This window comes from Natator depressus, chromosome 5 (genome assembly GCF_965152275.1).
Source record: "Natator depressus isolate rNatDep1 chromosome 5, rNatDep2.hap1, whole genome shotgun sequence".
NCBI lineage: Eukaryota > Metazoa > Chordata > Testudines > Cheloniidae > Natator > Natator depressus.
In genome coordinates this window covers 92,196,502-92,217,260 of record NC_134238.1, presented here as the reverse complement: position 1 = coordinate 92,217,260, position 20,759 = coordinate 92,196,502, and the positions used below count along the sequence as shown (strand labels likewise).

Here is a 20,759-nt window from a genome sequence, read left to right as displayed (position 1 = left end):
TATGCCACTGTCTTTTAACAAGGAAATCAGGACTTTCTGATCATTGCTGACGGTAGTGTAGAGCAGTTGTCTGATTGTAGCTTGTTTTTAATAGTCAGTTTCTAACTCTATTTTGTATCCCTCTGACCACAAGAATATACTGGTAGTCAATTAGAAAATATAAATGGAAAAGAGTAACCTTTATTTCCTGTGAAGTGCCCCTTGGAAAGAAGGGGATGAATCAGAGCGAGTCATGTAGAATCATGAATAACATTTGTTGTATGTCTTTTACGCTCCAGTGGGGAGAGTGGGAGATGAATAATTTCCCAATTAGTTTTCATTACCTAACCAAAATACTGCCTACTATTAACATTCTTTGCATAAAGTAAGTTGCGAAAGATTGGATTTTTTTTTTTAAAGGTATATGTGTATGTGCTGCATGTCTCTGTGCATTGCATTGTGTGTGTGCCTGCATGTATAACGCGTACTTTATAAAATTGTATATATAAAGTTGTGTGTGTGTGTGTGTGTGTGAGAGAGAGACTCAACATTACATTTCTTGAAGAATCTATAATATGTTTACTTTCTACCAACTAGAGAATCAGGTATTAATGTAAAATGTGTGACATTATTACAAATGTTGCAGATTTCACTTGTTGGTTTAAAGTTTTATCCTGCTTTCCATGAACCACTAAAACACACACACACACACACACACACACACACACACTAAATATAAACAAATAGAGTGGATGCTTATTCAAGAATTTGGTGATCATCATCTTTTCTAAAGGACAGAACTAAACTTCCTATTTTGTCCAAGACTGTCTGAGCCTACTTTTTCAGATTGATTGAAATTCTACCTGGCCCAGATTTCCTAAAGGCTGTAATTTGTGGCTTGAAGAAGATAACTCCCCTTTTACCTTCCCCACAAAAAATAATTTGTACTTACTGTATTTCTTTTGTACACTCTTTTGATTTGGAAAGGTGGGGATATTTTATGTGGATCTCTCGTAGTTTTTGATAGAACTGCAATATTCCTGACCGAAAAATTCTTGTTTTGTGATTTAAATTATTATATAAAAGGAGTAATTTGATAGAATCTTTAGGAGATTTATTAGGAAAACTGATTGAATAGGATAGCAAGTTATCAAATCAGCATACGTTTTAGTTGTATGGATGGATACCCGTGAATAAATCTCTATGGATATACCTGCACAGAAAATAGAAGCAAAATTATGACTGTAGCACTAGCACTAGAAAAACTCTGACACATTTAAAATGCATACCAATAAAAAGCAAAGAACATAATTAGAACATACAACTTCTTTTTAAAAAACTCTAATTATGCTCTGTCTTGTGTTAGTTTGCAGTTTGCTATATCTGCCAGAGTTCCTGCTGTTGTAACATTGTGGTGTTTTAAAAAGGATCCACTACTCAGTGGCTGTTTACAATTTTTTTTAAAAAATAGTCTTTATAATAACCATTTAGTTCTGAGCTGGAGTTGTACTGGACTTAGAGTTTTTAAAATATAATTGTGGATAACAAGTTTCTGTATACTGAGGGCCCTGTATAATGCTTAATGTATACTGAGATCCCAGGGCAAAAGCCCTTTTTGGTTTGAATGGTGGACTGTGGCTTAGGATTTCAGAATTGGATTCTGTGAGAGTTAAAGATGGCACAAGGAAAAAAATGAATGTGCACGAATTATGAGTTTTTCTCTTTGAGCCTCATGTATATATTTTTACACGAATGTACTCGGATTTAATGAAATCTGATGAAGCATCTTCTTTTTAACTTTGCAGTATTATTCTATCTTCATTGGTAAATGAACCAAATCACTGATCCATGCAGTTTAAATGCAAAATACTGAAGTGAGCCTGGAACCTGGAGAGACTGCTTGTTCTCTTGACAATAAGCTAGTTGTGTTTAATGGAATGAAACATGGTTATAATGACTTCTTTCACAGGTCATGTTCAGTTTAAAACTGTTGACAGATTGAAACAAGTTAAATTTTTTTTTTTAAGAAATGGTGAAGTGTGGGGGGAGGACAAAGTACCTAGATATCCTAAATATACCAGAGAAGTAGTTTAAACTTAAATGAATGCAGACTTTTTAACTGATGTTTGCAGTAGTCTATATTGTGGATTAGAGATCTTATTTTGAGTCAGTTCTCTTGAACAATTTGAACCCTTCCAAGTTCACGCTGTTGGGATAAGGAATCTTATGTTTCAGTTGATCTTGTCATGTGTCACTGTGTCTGTTTTTAAATTAGAAACAGCAAGATCATACTGTTGGAGCAACGCACATTGTAGTCTTAAATCAGTAATATGATCTAATTAGGAATGATGTTTTAATTTCCTGCATTATTAAACAGTCATCTAACTTCCTTAAAATATTTTTTAATCCATTATTCTGTATAATCAGAACATGCTGTGTGAATGTGGTTGCGTTTTAATAAAGGGAAAAGTCACTAATGTGTAATCAGAGTAATTATTTTTTTTCTGTTTGTGTTTCTTTCGTATGCATATTTAAAGCTGTATATATGTTCAACTGCACTTAGGTAGTAAGACCGAAATGGAGGCTATCGTTCATATGCGTGTTTATCACAGAGAGAGAGAGAAATGTACTAAAATCCAAAAAAGAACAGGTATGTGGTGGTGTTCAAAGAAAAAGCAGTTTAGCACAAGATATGCTGAACCTCCATTTTTAGCAGTGACATTTTAATGATAGGAAGTCTGCAAAATTATTTGCCATCAATTGTGAAGGCAATAACAAGCCTTGGTGGTTTTTCACACTCTCTGTGTTAAGTGCTTTCAGAATGACAGCGTAAACTGTGTTAGAGAACTCCAAGGAAGTAAAACTGATTAAAATGTTCATGCTTGAATGGTGCTGATGGAATAGTTCATTTGGACTTTCTCTACCTCCTGCAGCTCAAGCTGAAATATTAAAATTCAGTGGATTTAAATCTCTCTCTCCCCTCAGCTCAGGAAAAAAACATTACATTTTAATAGGTTTTAAACTCATAATTCATTGGCTTGGAGCAGCACTATTAAATCTATTTAAATATTACTTGTATTACTAAGGATATGATTTAAATGATTTTACCTTTACCAATCTATATGTTTGAGTTTTAAAAAAAAAAAAAAGCTTTGGTTTAATTTGTAAGCATTTTGTTTTACTATGTCAGTTTTATTACCTTCTTTAAAAATAAGATTCTGTTTTTAAAGTTACTGGCAGTTGCTGGAAAAAAGGACCTTTTTTGTATTGTGACATATAATTATCAAGCTATCAAGTTCCCTCTTCAATACACCAGTTATCAAAATTTCCATTCCGTGTTTTAGACGGAAACACTTGTTTGCTTGAGCTCGGAAGCTGCGTGGTTTTTTTTTCTTTTTTATATGAGTAGTCCATCAGCCAAACCTCTCATACTTTCACAGCAGAAGTGTGGAACAATGACTCTTAAGAAAACAATATGTCATCTTTTATACATTCACAGATATGAGGATCTTAGAAAGCGGTGTCGTGTAGATAAGTGCACACAAGTTCTAATAAAAACTTAGCATCAATGCATGCTATTATTCCCTTGGCGCCAGTGGTCCAGAGCTCCTGCTGCTAAATGCTAATACATTTTTGCACTGGTGCTTAACATATAGAGCAATTTCTGACTGCTTGTGCAAAGAGTCTTCTCTCTGCCTTTCAAACGAGATTACAGTGTAGGTAAGAGTAAGGGCCTCTGGTCTCAACCAGATCCTCAGATGATGTAGTTTTGTTGAAGATGCACTGAGAGTCTGGCCCTGGATCTTTAGAAGGGAAGAGGAGCTAGCTTTTCCTCCAGATCTAAACATCTAGACATTGTATCTATTTGTGGGAGGGGCAAGCGAAGCTTTTTCTCTGTAGATTGTGGATGTTTTAATTTCAGTTTGTTCAATAAAGTCATTCTTGCCAATTGTGTACATTCGAAGATGGGAACTTCTGAGAGGAAGGAGGGTGCAGTATGAATTAGTAAATGCACTGTGACCCGTGTGCAACAATGATTTCTCTCTCTGTCTTTTTTGTTGTTTGATCAAAGGCTCTGCCCATATTATGCAGTGCTTGGAGTTTAAAGGCTGTAAAAACAAATTGGCCACCTGTTGTATACTGTACACAGATTGTTATGGTGGGAAGGCAGAAGAGGAGGTTGGCTCAATGGTGTATCTGTTTTGTGTTGTATTTATTTGCATCGTGTGCCCAAGGAAATATTGAAATGCACTGTGTCGTATTTAATTACTGTATTCAGTGTTTGTGTATTGAAAGTGCAAGATGCTTTGGATCAAATGGCTTGCAATTTGTGACGGTATCTAGTGCTTTCAAGTGTATTCTTTATCCTTTGAGTTTTGATGATTTAACCTGGTGCAGAAGGCTGTAACATTGGTAACTTTTGAATTATTCATCTAAAATCTGGATAGGTCGCAGGCAGGGTTGCCAATCCTCAAGGATTGGCCTGGAGTCTCCAGGAATTAAAGATTAATCCTTTAATTAAAGATTGTCATGTGATGAAGTCTCCAGGAATACATCCAAAATCGGCAACCCTAGTCCCGGTTGATGCTGTTCTTGGGGTGGTTGGGTTTCCCCCCACGTCCAGGTGCCAGCTACAGAACCTTATAGCAGCTGAAGCATGATATAAAAAGTCTCCTGCTCTCCTCAGCACTTGCTGTAATTCAGAAGGGCTGAAAAAATAAGAGAACCTGAGTCCTCTTTAGGGTTTTTTAGGCAGTTAATTTTAATGCAGATATTGATTGTTTAGTATTTCCTTGCAGGGGTGCGAAAACAATTTGTATAATGGGGGTGCTGAGAGCCCTTGAACCAAACTGTAAACCTTGTGTATGGTGGAAACCACTTGAAGCCAGGGGGTGCAGCAGCACCCCTAGTTCCAGCACCTATGTTTCCTTGGCAACTGTTCTTAGTGTATATATTTTAAAAGAGCCTTGTTATGTTTGGAACAGAACCTTGCCATTTCTCTGCTCATGCTGGGTGTCCTAATTGTTGAATTATATTGAACTGTCTTCACCAGAGTACCCCATGACATGCTGCAGTACAGGTTGCAAATCACTTATTACCTCCCACTCACCAATGAGTGAAGTCCGAGGTCTTACTCATTGCGGTTTAAATAAGTGCATATGGCATGATCAATGTCATATTTGATCAGGGGAAGGTATGGCTTCTGACTCCACGTTTCTCAAGGTCTTCAAAATCCTTACAACTCAGTTGTGTGACCACCATATCTTTTTGAATTGTAGTCTCTGCAGGTGTGTGAAGCCCTGTGGAGGATTTGCTTCAAGTTCTGTGGCAACAGCGTGTGTTGTTGCAGACAACCACGTGCAATATTTTCCCTCTAACTGTATTTTATAAGCTAGCACTTCATGCAAAGGAGAAAAGAGGGAGAAAAAAATTGCTTAGGAGGTCTGTAATCTAACACACACAAGTTGCTGACATACCAAACCTAGGATTTGTCATTGCACATCAGACCATTGGTCCATCAAGCACAGTATGTTGCCTTCAGCAGTGGCCTACACTGATGCATCAGAGGGAAAATGTATTCTGTAATACACCTATGTGATTGTGCAGTATGGTGTGGGTGGAGATTTCCTAATGATCACATCCTGGATAATACTCAGCTGGAAACATAAGGATGCAAAGATACCAGGGGGAAATGCAGTTGTCTTTACATGAGCCTGCCTGGGGAATAATGTGAAGTCATTATCAAGAGAGTCATGGTTTCTTTAAAACTAGTGTTCTAAAATAATCTCTAAGTACACTGTACACCCATGATATAAACTTTTTTTTTCAGTCGTATTTTGTAGGCTGGAGCACTCAAGAATTAACAGGGCCCTGATCCAACAGAGCACTTAAGCACATATTTATCTTTAAGCACAAATAGGTCTGTTGACTTTGATGGACTGGTCATGTGCCTAAAGTTAAGCGTGGGCTAGCCTGGGGTCTAAATTATTGGAGAAAGAATAATATAGAAAAAGAAAATATTTAGGGGCATTAGTGTGTGGCAGAAGGAATAAAACAGACATTATTTGAAGTTCAGATTGTTTGTAATTATTTTGTTAGTGGGGGATGCATTAGCTAAGACCATTCCTTGCATACTGTTTACAATTTTGCAGGGTCTTATTTACCATGTACCTGTGCAGCCCACATCACTAACATGTTTAAACACCTCACTAATGTTAATTAATTTATCCTAAAAACCCCATTGTGAAGTAAGAAAGTACTACTTTCTCCATTTTAAAGATGTGGAAACTGAGGCACGGAGATTAAGTGGGTCACCCAGGATCTCTCACACAGTCTGACAGATCTGTAAATTTAACCCATCTCTTCATAGTCCAAGTCAAGTGCTTTAGCAACAGGAGCTTTCTTTACCCAAGTTGCTGTATGCGGAAACTGCCCTAGAGGGCAACAAAAATTATTCTGGATTTCGGTTATTTGAATAATGAAGACGAGAGTAGAGAGACTGGAGTGCTGAAATTTTAGAAATAAAAGGACATAGGTCCTAATTACAGCCCTATGTGAAGAGCTGGCAGTGCATCCACTTACGTCAGTACTGAATTGTGGTCTGTGGGTTCAACCCTTCTCTCCCTGAGATCAATGGGAATTTTTTAATTGGCCTAAATATGAGCAGAAGTGTAACACAAGTGGAGATCTCCTGAGGAACAGAATATATTGAAAAGAATGGACTGATGCCAAGAAGTTGCCTACTAACAAATTTCTGTCCCAAGTAAAAGATGTGCTGAAGTTGAAGGTAGAGTGTGTGTGTGTGTGTGTGTGTGTCTGTCTGTCTGTCTGTCTAAAAATAGGCATATAATATAAACATTTAAATACTTTAAAATGTTGCACAGTATAAGAATTAGTCACTGTGGATATTAGAAATAGCCATCAAGCCGTTCTACGCCTAGCAGTTAAAAACAGGAGGATGAAGAATCATTTTAGATGTAAAACACGATAAACAAATACAAACCTATGTGTTTTTAATGTCGAGCCTTGTGTTCTTATGTAACTCAGGCTAACTCAGTGTGGCTCTTTGCCCTCCTCTAGTGGCTAGACCTCATAGAGGTTTGAGTATATTGCTGACTCCATGCTAATGGCTCAAGCAATACAGGCTCACTTTTTAGATCCAAAGGCCGTAAGTTCAAACTTGTACATCATGAGGGGCGTTGCTAAACTCTTCTTCTACCCCCTAAAGGTTCTGTAGTATGTGACTCATGAATCTCATGTGGCATTCCTTCAATTTTCCATAGATCAGTGGTTCCATACTTTTTTCATACCAGGAACCCATTTTACAAGAGAAGTTTTAGGACTGCCTATTTTGTAGTTTATGAATCCCCTCCAATCCACCCATAAAGAAAGGGGTGTGGTTGCAAACTTCCCTCCCCTTCTCCCCACCAGACCTTTCTGCAGCCTCTAAGTTACAAGTGCATGACACAGACCCTCCACAGTCTCTTAGGCGACAGGCATTGTGCAAGGAAACACACACAGAGGAGGTATGGAGATTAAATCCATTTCCCTCAATGGGTGGATAAGGTGTGGATAGAGCATCTAGCTGAAATAGGTGTTGCTACTTCTATGCACCCCATGTGTGGGCAGTGAATGTGTGTCATTATAGTCCCATTGTCGCCATTCCTAGCCCTCGCCAGACCACCCTCATCCTTCTGTTCTCCATGCTGATCTGTGCTTAGTTGTTGTTGGTCCCAGCGCCCCTGCCAATACCCTGCACAGTGGAACCTTGGAGGTTCTTCTGCATTTGGAGACTTCTGTCTTTTCTGTTGCAATAGGTGAATTTCATCCATGAAGAATGAAAGTTCCCTTTCATTAGTTAACAGTTGACAGTGGTGACATTTTTTTTTAAAAAAGGCTTAAGTGGAATAATTTTTCAGGAATTTCTGCCCTTTATCAAGAAGCTGATTCCAAATAGTGTTGTGTTGTTCTCTTCTCTTCCCTGCCATTCAGGCCCTAGTCTACACTAGAAAATTAGGTCGGCATCACAGGTGTTGGCTTCCAACTTTCCCCAGGGGTGCTCAACCCCTTCTCAACCCTCCCCTGCTCCACTCCACCCCTTCCCCCAAGACCCCACCCCCACCCCGCCTCTTCCCACTCAGTTCCGCCCCTCCCCCGAGCATACCCCATCCCCCGATCCTCCCCCTTCCTCCCAGCACCTCCTGCGTGCCACAGAACAGCTGATCCACAGGAGGGAGGGGGAGGAGTTGCTTGGCGGGGCCACTGGTGGGCGGGAGGCACTGCGGGGGGTGGGAGGGCAGCTTGGCTGCCAGTGGGTGCTAAGCACACGCTGATTTTTTTTCCATGGGTGCTCCAGGGCTGGAGTCGGCGGCTCTGGTCAGCATAATGACGTCGCATAGGGGTGCGAAAAATCCACATCCCTGAGTGGTGTGGTTAAGCTGATCTACATCCCCATGTAGTCAGCAGCAGGTTGTTGAGAGAATTCTTCCATCAACCTAGCTACAGCCTCTGGGGGAGGTGGGATTACCAATGCCAATGGGAGAATGCCTTCCGTCCGCTGCAGCATTTAAAATATAGACATGCCCTTAGTTATAATTCAGAAATGTGTGGGTGGGAACTCCTGTAATTTTACATAAGATCCTGATTCCAGATGCTCTGCAAAAATGTGCACGCCGAGTTTTGCAAGTGACTAAACGTGTTCTTTTATAAAGTGTTTGCTGCATTTCTTTGGCTGAATCTTCCTTTTTGTTGTTTGTTTTCCTTTTATAACCCTAAGCTATTTTGTTGATTAAGAAATCGCTGTACAAAATGGATTAATGGTGATACATAGTATCTGTATTCAAGATCAAGAATGGAAATGTACTCCTATTTTGTCTTTCATCCCACTTGGTGTTTCTGAGTTTATTTTCTTTCTAGACCATCCAAAGAATCCTGGAGGCACTTGGGTAATATGTGCTTCCAAGAGTTTCTTCAGTATTTTGTATATATATAGTTGTTTTAAATAGCCTTTATTATTATATTATGACAGTTACGATCACCCCCTGCCCTCATAGTTGTCCAAGTCTGCCTCCCTTTCCTTCCTTCACGTTGTCCAGTGTTCTAGGATTTAGATCCATGACTGTGAATTAATAAGAAATTTGCCACTTGTTTTTTTTCTGTGGACTTTATTCCCTCTGTTCCCTTTTTGCCTCTTTTACTTTCTCTTCCCAGTCTTTCCCTACTACAAGCATTTATTGAAAGCACTCTTGTTCCTCTCTGTGGTCAGAAATGAAATCCATCAGCTTTTTCCAGTAAATTAGCTCTGTGTGTGAGAAGGAACTGTTCTGAGAGCTCACCTGTGTCTGATACCCTTCCTTCCACTCCCCATACCAAGCATTCCAATTTTCAAAGTGATGGCTCTCTGTGTAGTGAGACTTTGAAGAAATCAGGCCATCTTCTGTGTTACATGCATTCTGCTACTTCAGTTACAGCAAACCAATCTTATATATTGCATGCATTTGGCAATATTTTTCATCTTAATGGAGGGGCTGTTGCATGGATCTCTTTTGCAGCTGATTTTACCATGTCTTTTCTCACTGTTAGATGATTCATTAGGTAATCAGAAAAATCTGGGGGCGGGGGAGTTGTGTGGCATTACCTCAGAAGGGAGACCTGTGTGACTGTTGGAGGAAATATACAACTAGTGATAATTGTGGCAAGTGATATTAAGAGGTCTGTGCATATCACGTTAAACACAAGACTTCCAAGACAGTGTCTTTCTAATTCAGAGTCATGGGTGCCAAAGTACTCTAATCTCCTATATTTAATTGCTTTACTTGCTAATATTTGAACCAGATATTGACATTAACCACTTCCCCCTTCATGGTTTTTGTCTTTTTCTTTTTCCTTCCTTTCCCTTTCACCTGCTTCAGTTTTTTGTAGCTGTTTTGTATGTGATGCTGTCTTAATTATGATTTCACCTGAGCAATCATTTAATCTATGAAATCTAATAAGAATATTTTTTCTGGATACTTCCTTGATGTTTTCCCCCTCCCCTGCTCTGTTGCAAGTTGTGTGTGTGTGTGTGTGTGTGTGTGTGTGTGTTTTCACAAGCAGAGACTATAAAGTAGGTCTTTGAGAGATTCATTTGTTCACATCAAAAATGTCTCCAGGTTAGAGGAGGATGTTTGGATAATAGCAGTGAGTTTTCAGGGTCTATAAAGGGAAAAGCGGTAGATTACTCTGACACAGAGCTGCTTGGAAAGTATCCAGTAGACACTTGAATCCTTTCCAGGAAAATAGGCTTTGATTGTGCTGACTATAACAAGAGAACATTAGAAGCTAATTTGTTAGTGGGTTTATTATTGCATTTTACGATACATTTGATTTCTTTTTTTTTTAAGATGGGGAGAGGGGGAGGAAAAAGAGTTAACTTAGCATCAATGTTTAGAATCTCCTTGGTAGAAATCAGTGATATTCAGTCTCCAGATAGAGAAACTTTTTGTAAAATACTTTAAACTTTCCATTTAGAAGGGACAAGAGTAGTTTCACAATTGTAAACAAGGATGTCACTGTAGAGTATCTGTAAGAAAAATCCTACTGAGAGAATCTCTTAAAATACTGATTAATAATAAACAGATGTTATCTTTTATTTGATATGTTTTTGAATGTTTGATCTCAATTTCAAATACGTAGGTTGTTTCAACAAACATTTTGCTTAATGTACTTCTAAAACTATTATTTACGTTTTTGGGTTACCTCTCAGTTATTTGATTCCTCTCCACCTTTGCAACAGCACTTGATGAAATAACAAATACATGCAGCACTATTCTATACTGTACTTCTCAGCCAGTTTTAGATGATAAAAGCTTCTTCAATTGAGTTAACTGTTGTCATGATTAAGCACCCAAAATTATTCTGAGCAGTTTACAGTACAAATAGAAAGACGTATGTCCTGCCTTAGAGTTTACACTCTTATGCCCTAGTCCTGCAGACACTTAAGCACATGCTTAACTTTATGTATGTGGATAGTCTCATTGTAGTCCACAGGACTAGGTGTGTGTAAAGCAAACCACATGTACAAGTGTTTCGAAGTTATATAATTAGGGGGTAACAAATAAAAGGGGGAAAAGGGTAGAGCCACATTTTCTGGTCTTCTGTGTTCAGTTGTGTGACAAAAAGTAAATTTTAAACTGGCTGGAGGTTCCCCTTGGAGAATTCTCTCTGCACAGAAGAATGTACAGCAGTCCTGTACCAGCTGCCCTGCCCTGCCCTGCGCAACCCAACCCCAGCGTGAGTGAGAGGAGGGGGAGCGCTGGGTTGCAAGGGCATCCATTACACCTGATCCCCTGCTGACTTGCAGTGCTTGCACCAGGGGCAGAGGCTAGAGTAGGCCCTGTGCTGCTCTAACTTCCACTGTGGTCAAGAGGCTTGAGACCAATAAGCCCAGTTGGACACAGCGGAGAATTGGTGTCAGTATATGTATTATTGTCTTGAGTATAGTTATTCATTCCAAAGATCACAAAATGGCAGTTAAAGATGCACAGAGAACTTCTAGCTCTCATCCCTTATGCAAATACTTTACCACACAGCCTTTTAATTTTATGATCATACTACTTTTCCTGCCTCCTTTGTACCCAGGATTAATGGTGTTCTGTGAACGAGGTAGCTGAGCGGCATTTCATTTTTATCATTTTAGCTTTTGGACCAATGTCTGATTGGTTAACCCTCCCTATAATATGGCAGGGTGCAGGACTTCTCAGAGCCCTTCCTACTTCTGTGTGCATGAGTACAAATCATAACCACAACTCATAACCTCTTAAACCTGCAGTTCCACTCCAATAAAAGCAGATGTGCACATGCAGTGGGATCCTGAGATGATATTGTTCCATGAAAATTTCCACTCAGTTTATAAAGTACACATATTCGGTATCCATGGAATGTTGGGAGTTCTATAGTTTGAATCATTTAATACAACCCAGTGTATGTACTCAAACTGTTTTCTTCAAACCATTGCAACTCGGCCAAATCAAATCTCACTTTCCCTTGGCCAGTGGAAGGCATCTTTGGGCTATGGCGAATTTCAAGTTTCTGGCCCCTTCTGCTGAGGTGCATGAGCTGTTCAAAGAACGGTTGCAGATGGTTTATTTTTTTTTCCCCTAGCAGAGAAGCTGCCATTTTGTCCTCCCACTCCTTTCATGCTTGAAAACAGCTCAACTGTTTTTAATTAAACTGGCAGAGAAAACAGATCACTTCTTGACCAAGAGCAAGTGAGCCAAATTTCATCTGAGAAGGTACAGCTTCGAGAAAGTTAGAAGCCACTGAGGATGAGCCTTTGTAAAGGAAATATGTAGGCAACATCTACCAGAGGTGTCATTATGCATATTGCTTATAACATCTAATTTATTTATAGAAAATGCTAATGCTGTTTGCTGCATCAGTCATACAGAGCATGTTACCACTATAATACTGATGAAAGCAGATGCTTACTTTAGAAATGTCAGTGGAAAAATGGATGGAAATTGGGGGTGGGGGGAAAATGATAGTCTCCAAGCTTTGTCTACAAATCAAGGTACATCCACCAGACACACGGTGCATTGTTAATTTTTGTAGTACTGTTCTTCATGAGTGTCCTTTTTTCTTGTGTAATTTGGTCCTCAGGGGAATAGTTAATGTTGACATTTATTTTCTGTCAGTGTTAACACCCCACTGAGAAGGACAGAGGCTTCTGACTCCTTTGAATTATCATTTGAGGCTCTCTGCAGACCCAGGCAGACAATGCTGCATCTGTTTATGCGCAGTTCTCTGTTTGGCGGCTTTCTCCCCAACACTCTCTTATTTAAAAAACAAAAATACTTAGATGATGGAGTACTAGGTGTCATTCTCCTAAATAAATAATTCCATCTTGCTGAGTAGCTACAAAGCAGCCACACTCAACCCCTGCAGCTAAACAATGCATCGTTATCATCTTAAATTCTGAGCAATAAAGCATCCTTCTATAAGAGCATTAAACAAATACACACATTTGATGCTTTCCACAAGTAGTGGAACCTTACGAGAATGGTATTGGCTGAAGAGCAGGGATAGAGGGCTGGCTACTCCTTCCCTCTTCCCGGGAGAATTCTACCTTTTTTTGTTTTATTGATAAAGGTGGGGTAGGGTAGGATTGGCTCTACCCATCTTGATTCTAAAACCAGTGTTACATTTCAAAAACTATGAAAGGTGTCTCTGTTTTAAGAGTAGCGTCTTTAGAAAATGCAAACACTTACTTACAGGTAATGTTTCAGACAAACTATTCATCATTTTTTATATTTATGCTATTTTAAACCAAACCCACTCTTGATTCAGGTTTAAAGCCAGGGAGGGAGGGAGAACTAATTAATGGATCAAGGTTCTTATGGACTATTCAAGTCAGGAGACAGAGTGGTGGGTTGTGGGGGTAAATTTTCTATTAAATCAAAGATTTAAAAAAAACCAGGACCAGATGCCTCACAATTAGAAATTTGATGTGATTTAACATTAGTCCTGAGAAGTGGCAGCTCTAAAAGTAAAAGCAAATTTTAACGCTAAGCTAGTAACTGTAAGAACAAAAATTTGGTTGACTGCCTATTATTGGGTAAGTCTTGAGCTGAGCAGATCCCTGGTGGGATATATTTAACGTAACATTCCCCCCCCCCCCCACACACACAGACACTTTTTTTTTTTCTCTTCCCATTCAATAGCTACAACAAACCATCTACCCCACAATGGTTAGTAAAGCACAGAGCTTGATGCAGCCTTGGCTGAGGTCAAGCACTCCAATTCTAACCTCTCAAGGGTTTTCTCTGTGTTGCCAGTGTACTGGTAAAAATGACTTTAAACTCTTGTCAGCGCAGTTACTGGTGCATGCATCACAGTCCCACTCAAATAAACCTGTCACAACACAGAGTCAGCAGCTAGAGAAGAGTACAAGGGCAGGCCTCTAGCTTTTCATTCGAGCATCACTAAACGTGCACAGAGTGCCCAATTATTTCAGCATTATTGAGCAAGCCTACAGGAGGACCCAAGCCTTGCTACATTAGATTTTCTTTAGTAATTTGCTGAAGTACCGCTGAGGACACTTAAAGGGCTTAAAACGGTGGCTGCAACCAGTTTCCTTTTCTGGATTGTTAATTCAGGTTTTCTCTTTCAAATTAACTCTCACTGCATGCTGTGCAGTAGTGCTGGGAGAACTGTTTAACACTAATTTTCTCAATTTTCAGCTTTTTTCCCCTGCTATAACTGCTGGTATAGTTATTCACATATGTTTTGATTAGACATGTATGTGGTGTGTCTCTCCCTGTAAGAAAAAAATCCATGACTTTTTTCAGAGTAAATCGAGTTTGATCAGAACTGGCGAATCTGTTTACTTGATTCTCAATAATTTTTTTTTCTTGGTTAATTCAAACTCCAATCTAAATGAAATTTAAAGTCAGTATTATGCCCAAATATGTGGTCATCTTTGAAAACACAAAATGTGTGTGTTTATCGACACACATATCTATACGTATCACTAGGTTAACCCCCCTTTCTCAGAACAAGTTCAATATCTGTGTTTAATTTCTCACAGCAGCAACAACTCCAGGCCCAGCATTTATCACATGGACATGGTCTCCCAGTGCCTCTCACTCCGCACCCCTCAGGCTTGCAGCCTCCAGCCATCCCACCAATTGGCAGTAGTGCTGGCCTCCTAGCCCTATCCAGCGCGCTGGGCGGACAGTCCCACCTACCAATTAAAGATGAAAAGAAGCATCATGAAAATGATCATCAAAGAGGTAGGAGCTGCTAGATGACCACAAGGCTTAGTTTGTTGGTGCTTTTTGCTTTGTCTCTTCTCTAAGAAAACAGTTTTCACAAGAACTCCTATATAATTGCTCCAGTATTTATTACCTAATTGTAGACCGTAAGAAAATGTGTTCAAATGGTGGAAATCAGGGTTTATAAATCTGGTTGTACAATATTAATAATTAACTGTACAGAAAAGTTAACATCTGTGCAATTTATTCTTTAAGACATCATGATTTTTTTCGTCCAAGTGTGATAAATGTGTAATTTAATGTAAACTAACTAGTAGTTTTCTCTTTGTATTTTCCCCATGCCGTCGCCTCCTCTTCCTGCTTGTGTTGCTGCTGTTCTGTATGCAGATAGAGACTCCATAAAGGTAGGACTCTATTTCATAGGTGGAAGGAGCAACTTAAAAGAAGTGTGTGGTACATTTTATTGCAGTTTGAACTAGAAATGTACAAAATGTCATGAATTGAGACTGGATTGTGATGTTTGTACTGATGAGCAGAGTCTCACGTAGATACAGTGTTTCATTAAGAAAGCATCTACAGTATTTCATTAAGAAAGTGTCTAATAATATACACGTCGAGGATTGCAGGATAATCTATTAGCCAATGAGTTTAATTATCCCATCTTTTCTCATTGGCTGAGTCTTCAGAATTGCCTCCTGTTCCTACATTTGGAAGAGCAGAGCAGTTCTTATGTCCCGCTTGAGAGCAAAGGGTTGGGAAAATGGGCTAGCAGGTGGTATTAACTAGCCGGTGGAGACTGCCGACCTATACTCTGAATATATTCAAAATATGAACTTGTCTGCAAATGTGGAAAGAAAGAAGTTGAACAAGATGTGGAAATAAAATTTTGTTTTTACCTCCTAACCACTCGGGTTATCCCTGTTAGAAACTGTTTATTCTTTAGCCTTATCTGAAGTGGTATAGGAGACGAGTTGTTTTTTTTTCCAAGCCCGTGGAAGATGACCATCACATTAACCCCCCCCACGCTCCTCCCCCTTTCTCCACATCCCCTGAATAATTTCCTGAATTAATCTCTATAGGTAGATAGCATGAGTGTTTGCATGGCCATATAAATCCCAATATTTATAAAGGGACACATGTACAGAGTGACTTTCATAGTTATGAATGTACTAGTCTATTTTTTGTTTGTATAAGCAAATATACCAGGATGCTTATCCAGACCTGGAACACAATCAAATTGTGTGTGTGAATTTCCTGAATTTTCAAATCAGGGCTTAAAAAATGTACCCATCTTCTACTAGCATAAGAATAAGCCTAAACAGGCACTATCAAGTATGAAATGGGGGTGGGAGGGGGATGTATTTCTGGCCATGCCTCCCAAAGGAATAAACATTTGTGTACATATAACAGTTGTAACAAATTGTCAGTCAACTTTCTAATAATTTTTATAAAAAATTCATAATTTACTACTAGGACTGGTTAAATAGCAGAAAAATATTAATTGAATAAATCTGACATAGGTGTGTGATAATATTGCCAAGCCTAATAGCCAGACGACCATATTTACTGCCCAGGTAGTTACAAAATATCGGTTGTCCAGAGGGATGACACAGGTGATAACTCACTGTCATCACCTCTTACTCACTTGAGAAAAAGCTTCTGGGGAAGGGGAAAGTGTCAGGATTCTTACCTGAGTTCTCTGCTTGGGGTTTTGTCTGTCCTATTACCTTCTGACTAGTAGGTCTCTGATAAATTTTAATCCTTCCTCCCCAAGCTCTTCCCTGGCAACTCTCGATTCCCCCTTCTCACCTCCCAAGTCCCTTGGATGCGACGATGAAAGGGGGTGTTTCTTTGGTCTTGCTGCTGCAGATCGGGTGTGTCCTCTGCTCTACTCTTCTCCAGCCTGCCTTAACTGCCACTGACAACTTCGCCAAGTCACAGCACAGTGAAATTGATCTGATTGTCAGTTTTATTGTTGGCCGCAAAGGGGTCTGAATATTAGCCACGAACTGTCGGTTTTCAGTGTGAGCAGCAGAGGCACTGCAGCTGTCTGTCTGCAGACTTACAAAGACAATACTGCATTAGGTTTGCTGTCTAATTAAATTCTCTACCACAAGGGTTAGAAACGGGATTTTTGTTATTAAACGAAAGCTTAGGTGGTACAGGAGTTAATGACGCTGCATCTCCTACTCACCCTGGACAAATAGTTCAGTGAATTTTTCAAGCTCTGATTAAAAATCTATAAGTAAATCTGTACACTTTAGACTAAAATTAACCAGGTATTCTCCTCCGTCTGTATCATCTAATTAATCTGAAGCCATAATGAAACTTCACTGTTTTCTCATTATGAATTCTGTGTGCACATTTGCAAAATGCACATACATACACAAAACTGAATGAAGTTCTATTAACATATATAATAAACTAATCACTAAACTAAAATAGCATAGTGCTAATAGTACAGGATTAATCCTGCTTCCTATTCTCCCCCCTCATCCAGCCCCCCCCCCAAAAAAGAGGTGGGGGCTATAGAGCTATACACTATATTTTGTTTTCATGCTGGAAAGGTAGATTTTGTTCCTTTTGTTTTGCAATTATGTGGAGTGATTCAATGAATGACCATACATACGGCTAGAGAGACTGAGAGAAAGGTGTGACTATTTTGTACTGATTTATTATGGAATGATAGCTATAAATAGATGTTTGTCTTGTATAGTGTTCAAATTATGAGTTGTACTGTGTCAGCTTTTAGGGCTTGCTGCCAGCTTTGCAAGGTGAAATAGTTTGCTAATTTCCTTAAATGTTTTCAGTGATGCCCAGAGTAGCAGTTAGTCGCTTGTTCTATTGATCTGTCCTCCCTTAAGTGGCTCCTGGTTAAGAGAGGCTTTTATGATTGTCTGCTGTGTGACTTGAGATGGTTTTTATCAGCCAGAACATGCCAGTTGCCAGCAGCTGGAGACTGTGTGCTTGTATGAAATAATTTATTCATGCAGGATAATGCTCCTTAACATTTAACAGGTAATGAACGTGACATAAATTTCCTTCTTGCTTTTAATTTTTCCCTTTCCTCTTCTAATGTGCAAACAGGCAGCTCTGATACTCTAAATAATAAGTAATTTTTGGCCATCTGTCAAAAGGAAATTTCAATACAAATTTAAATTAATGGTGCCTGAAATTTTTTATAGCTCCTCTAAAAGCTTCTAATGTGCAGAAAATCCTGAATCTGCTGGTAGTAATTAGTGTAGCATGTAATGAGGATATGGGCAACATTATACAGCCCCAGTGTAACGTTTTGATATGGTAGCAAAATTTTGATTTATACAAGGTTGTGTGGCTGGGTTTAATTGTGAGAGACACTTTAAAGTGTTTTCTTGACGATATAGATTATTAAGCAGGGCAGATTTTAGAATAGCTCATAAAATATAAATTTAGGCTTTACTGTAAGATTCAGGTAATTAGGGTACTTTACCTATTGGTATAAAAAAAGAAGAAAGGAATTTGGTCGTATGCTTCTCTCTCCCCCTTCAAAAAAAAAAAAAAAAAAAAAATTCTGTTGCCACCAATTCCAGGGCTCTTGACCTGTCAGCCAGTTGTCTTCATTGAACTTGCCCTCCATAATTACACTGGCCTTTACCATACCTTCGTCCCCAGTCAGAATTAAATGTAACAGTTGATTCACTAACACTGGAGAGTTTAAACTTGAATCCATACAGAGGGATCCACTGTATGAAATTACTCCTTACAGGCAAGAAGGAGGGTGTGGGTCACAGGAGGGGAATAGAAGGGATAGGTAATACTTCTTATACACAAGATTTTACAGAATCTTCAGGGAACGTGATAAAAAAAAAACCCATTCATGTCCTTGCTGAACATTAAAGCCAAAATCAATGGTTGGAACCATGAAGTAAGGCAGGCTGACTTCAAAAGCCAGTTCTTGAGGCAATGGTGCAAACAAGAAAGGCACAATCATATTCCACTTTATATCACCCTTCTAAATGGAACATTTTCTGCCTGATAAACGAAACCAGACTTGGATCCTTCCAGACTCATCTCTGGAGTAAGCAGATGACTGCTGAAAGTAATTAAGAACCTTCTAGAAAACATGAGATTGTCCAGCATCAACACCAATAGGGTCCAGGGAGGAAGAAAGCTTTTGGAGCATTCTGATTTTTTGTTGGATTTAGTCTTCAGAATCTTTTACAATAAAGAGTTAAAGTATGGAAAAACTCAGTACCCAGTAAAATGGGTCGTGGGAACTGTGTGTACAGATACAAAGACAGCAGGGCAAACAAAAGGGAGAGGTGAATCACAAGGGCACTTCTAGAAGTGCTGATGTCTCAACGGCTGTGATGGAGCATAGACCTTTCTTTTAAAATTTAAATTTACCTTTTACAAAATATTCTTTCTGACTCCTTTTAGCAAGCATTGCAACTCAATGGGGGTTATTTTTAAAGGCTATTCCTAGGCACTTTGCAATGGAAAAACTTAATTCTTGCTGGCAAATTGTTCCAGGATTTTTCCATGGCTATAAGAATTGCTCAAATAGGAGACCTGGCTCTTCTCCTAATTTCCCGCCACCATCCAGCCAGATTTTCCCCTAACAAGAGGTAGCAGGTTCGCCTGGTTCCCTAACAAAGTTCCTTGTGGCAAAATTATCCTGTAAGGAAACTGAGGAAGTATTTGTGGAGAAAAGCACCATCTGAGAGCAAACGATGTAAGTTTTAATTGTCTCTCCCTCCTGTGTAGCTTTCTCTGTGCTATGACACCTACAAGAAATGGGCCAACTAATGTCAGCTATTTTGCGGGACAGTCAGAGATAGCTGATTGTATTTGTGGTCTTCGTAAGTTTTTATAAAAGCATTTTGAACCATCATTTTGGGCATATAGCTAAACTATGTAACTGTGCGGTCCTGCTACTGTTAGCCTCATACTCATTACATTCGCTTGTTTCAAATTGGATTGTAAGCTTTTTGGAACAGAGCCCATGTCTGTATTCATACAATGTCTAGTACAATGGGATCCCAATTCTGCCTGGGGCTTGTGGACACTGCTGCAATTAGAAATAAGCAATAATAATAAATTAAAAGTTGCAATCGTATTGTTGGAATAAAAGTCTGTTTGAGTTCAGTAGAATACACTTTGTGTAATATGACTGTCAGTTTTTGATGTGATGTATTAAGGCTTCATGCATGTTTTGGCTATGTTTTGCCCAGTTTGGTGGTAAACTAGTAGAAATCAGTACAAACTCGAGTGGGATGGATAATTGAGTTTTCCATGTGATAAGGTTGCTTTTGTTACCATTTTGAGGTCACAGTCTGTAGGAAGGCCTTGATCCAAACAAATCACCAATTACTTCTGAATATATAGGCCTCTCTTCATTATAGTATATAAGTAAGAGTAAGCATGTTGCTCCCCACAATTCTAATTAGGTCTTTTAAAACATTTTTGTGTGAATTTAGTGATCCTGTAAGGAGCAGAGGAGTTAACTATAAACAGGCATCATTAGAATGAAAAAATTCCTATGCATATTGTTGTATTCTTGTATATTATCTAACTTCATTATGTTTATCTGCTTCCTCATTTTTATGCTGGTAGATGATCTAGTGGGGATACACAAATAGTCTTTTTGTCTAGATTAGTGACTTTAATGTGAGGCTCAGATGAGTGGTGCTAATATGTCAACCTATGAAAAAGATATGTGGATATGTAAACATTTATTGAGTATAAATAATTTAAAGGTACCCCAAAATATGTCTAAAGAAACTTAGAGCATTTATTTTCTCTGTTATATTTTCTTTTTATCACACGAACTCCACTCACTTAAAAAGTACTGCAGATGTGGGTTAAATTTAAAATATCCCCATTTGAGCTGATGTAGAAGTGTTTTTCACTTGTCTCCTCATCACTGTTTCTTCGTGTGTGTCATACACAAAATGTTCATTTTTATCAAAAAATGCAATGATCCGCATGTGTTTTGTTTTTTTACATTAGTGATGTGCTTATTTTATGTTGAGCATATTTGAGCTA

At 38.9% G+C, this 20,759-nt stretch overlaps 1 protein-coding gene across 4 annotated transcripts in view; it reads left to right on the top strand.

The window, feature by feature from the left end:
- The window catches only part of LOC141987656 (transducin-like enhancer protein 4), a 119,580-nt gene that overhangs the window by 52,336 nt on the left and 46,485 nt on the right, over window positions 1-20,759 (top strand). For 2 of the 4 annotated variants that reach the window (XM_074953202.1, XM_074953204.1), the window contains 2 exons: window positions 14,546-14,750; window positions 15,120-15,136. In XM_074953202.1, coding sequence (XP_074809303.1) covers window positions 14,546-14,750; window positions 15,120-15,136 — 222 coding nt within the window. The remainder of the gene's footprint in view (window positions 1-14,545; window positions 14,751-15,119; window positions 15,137-20,759) is intronic. The other 2 variants (XM_074953205.1, XM_074953203.1) reach the window with 1 other exon arrangement.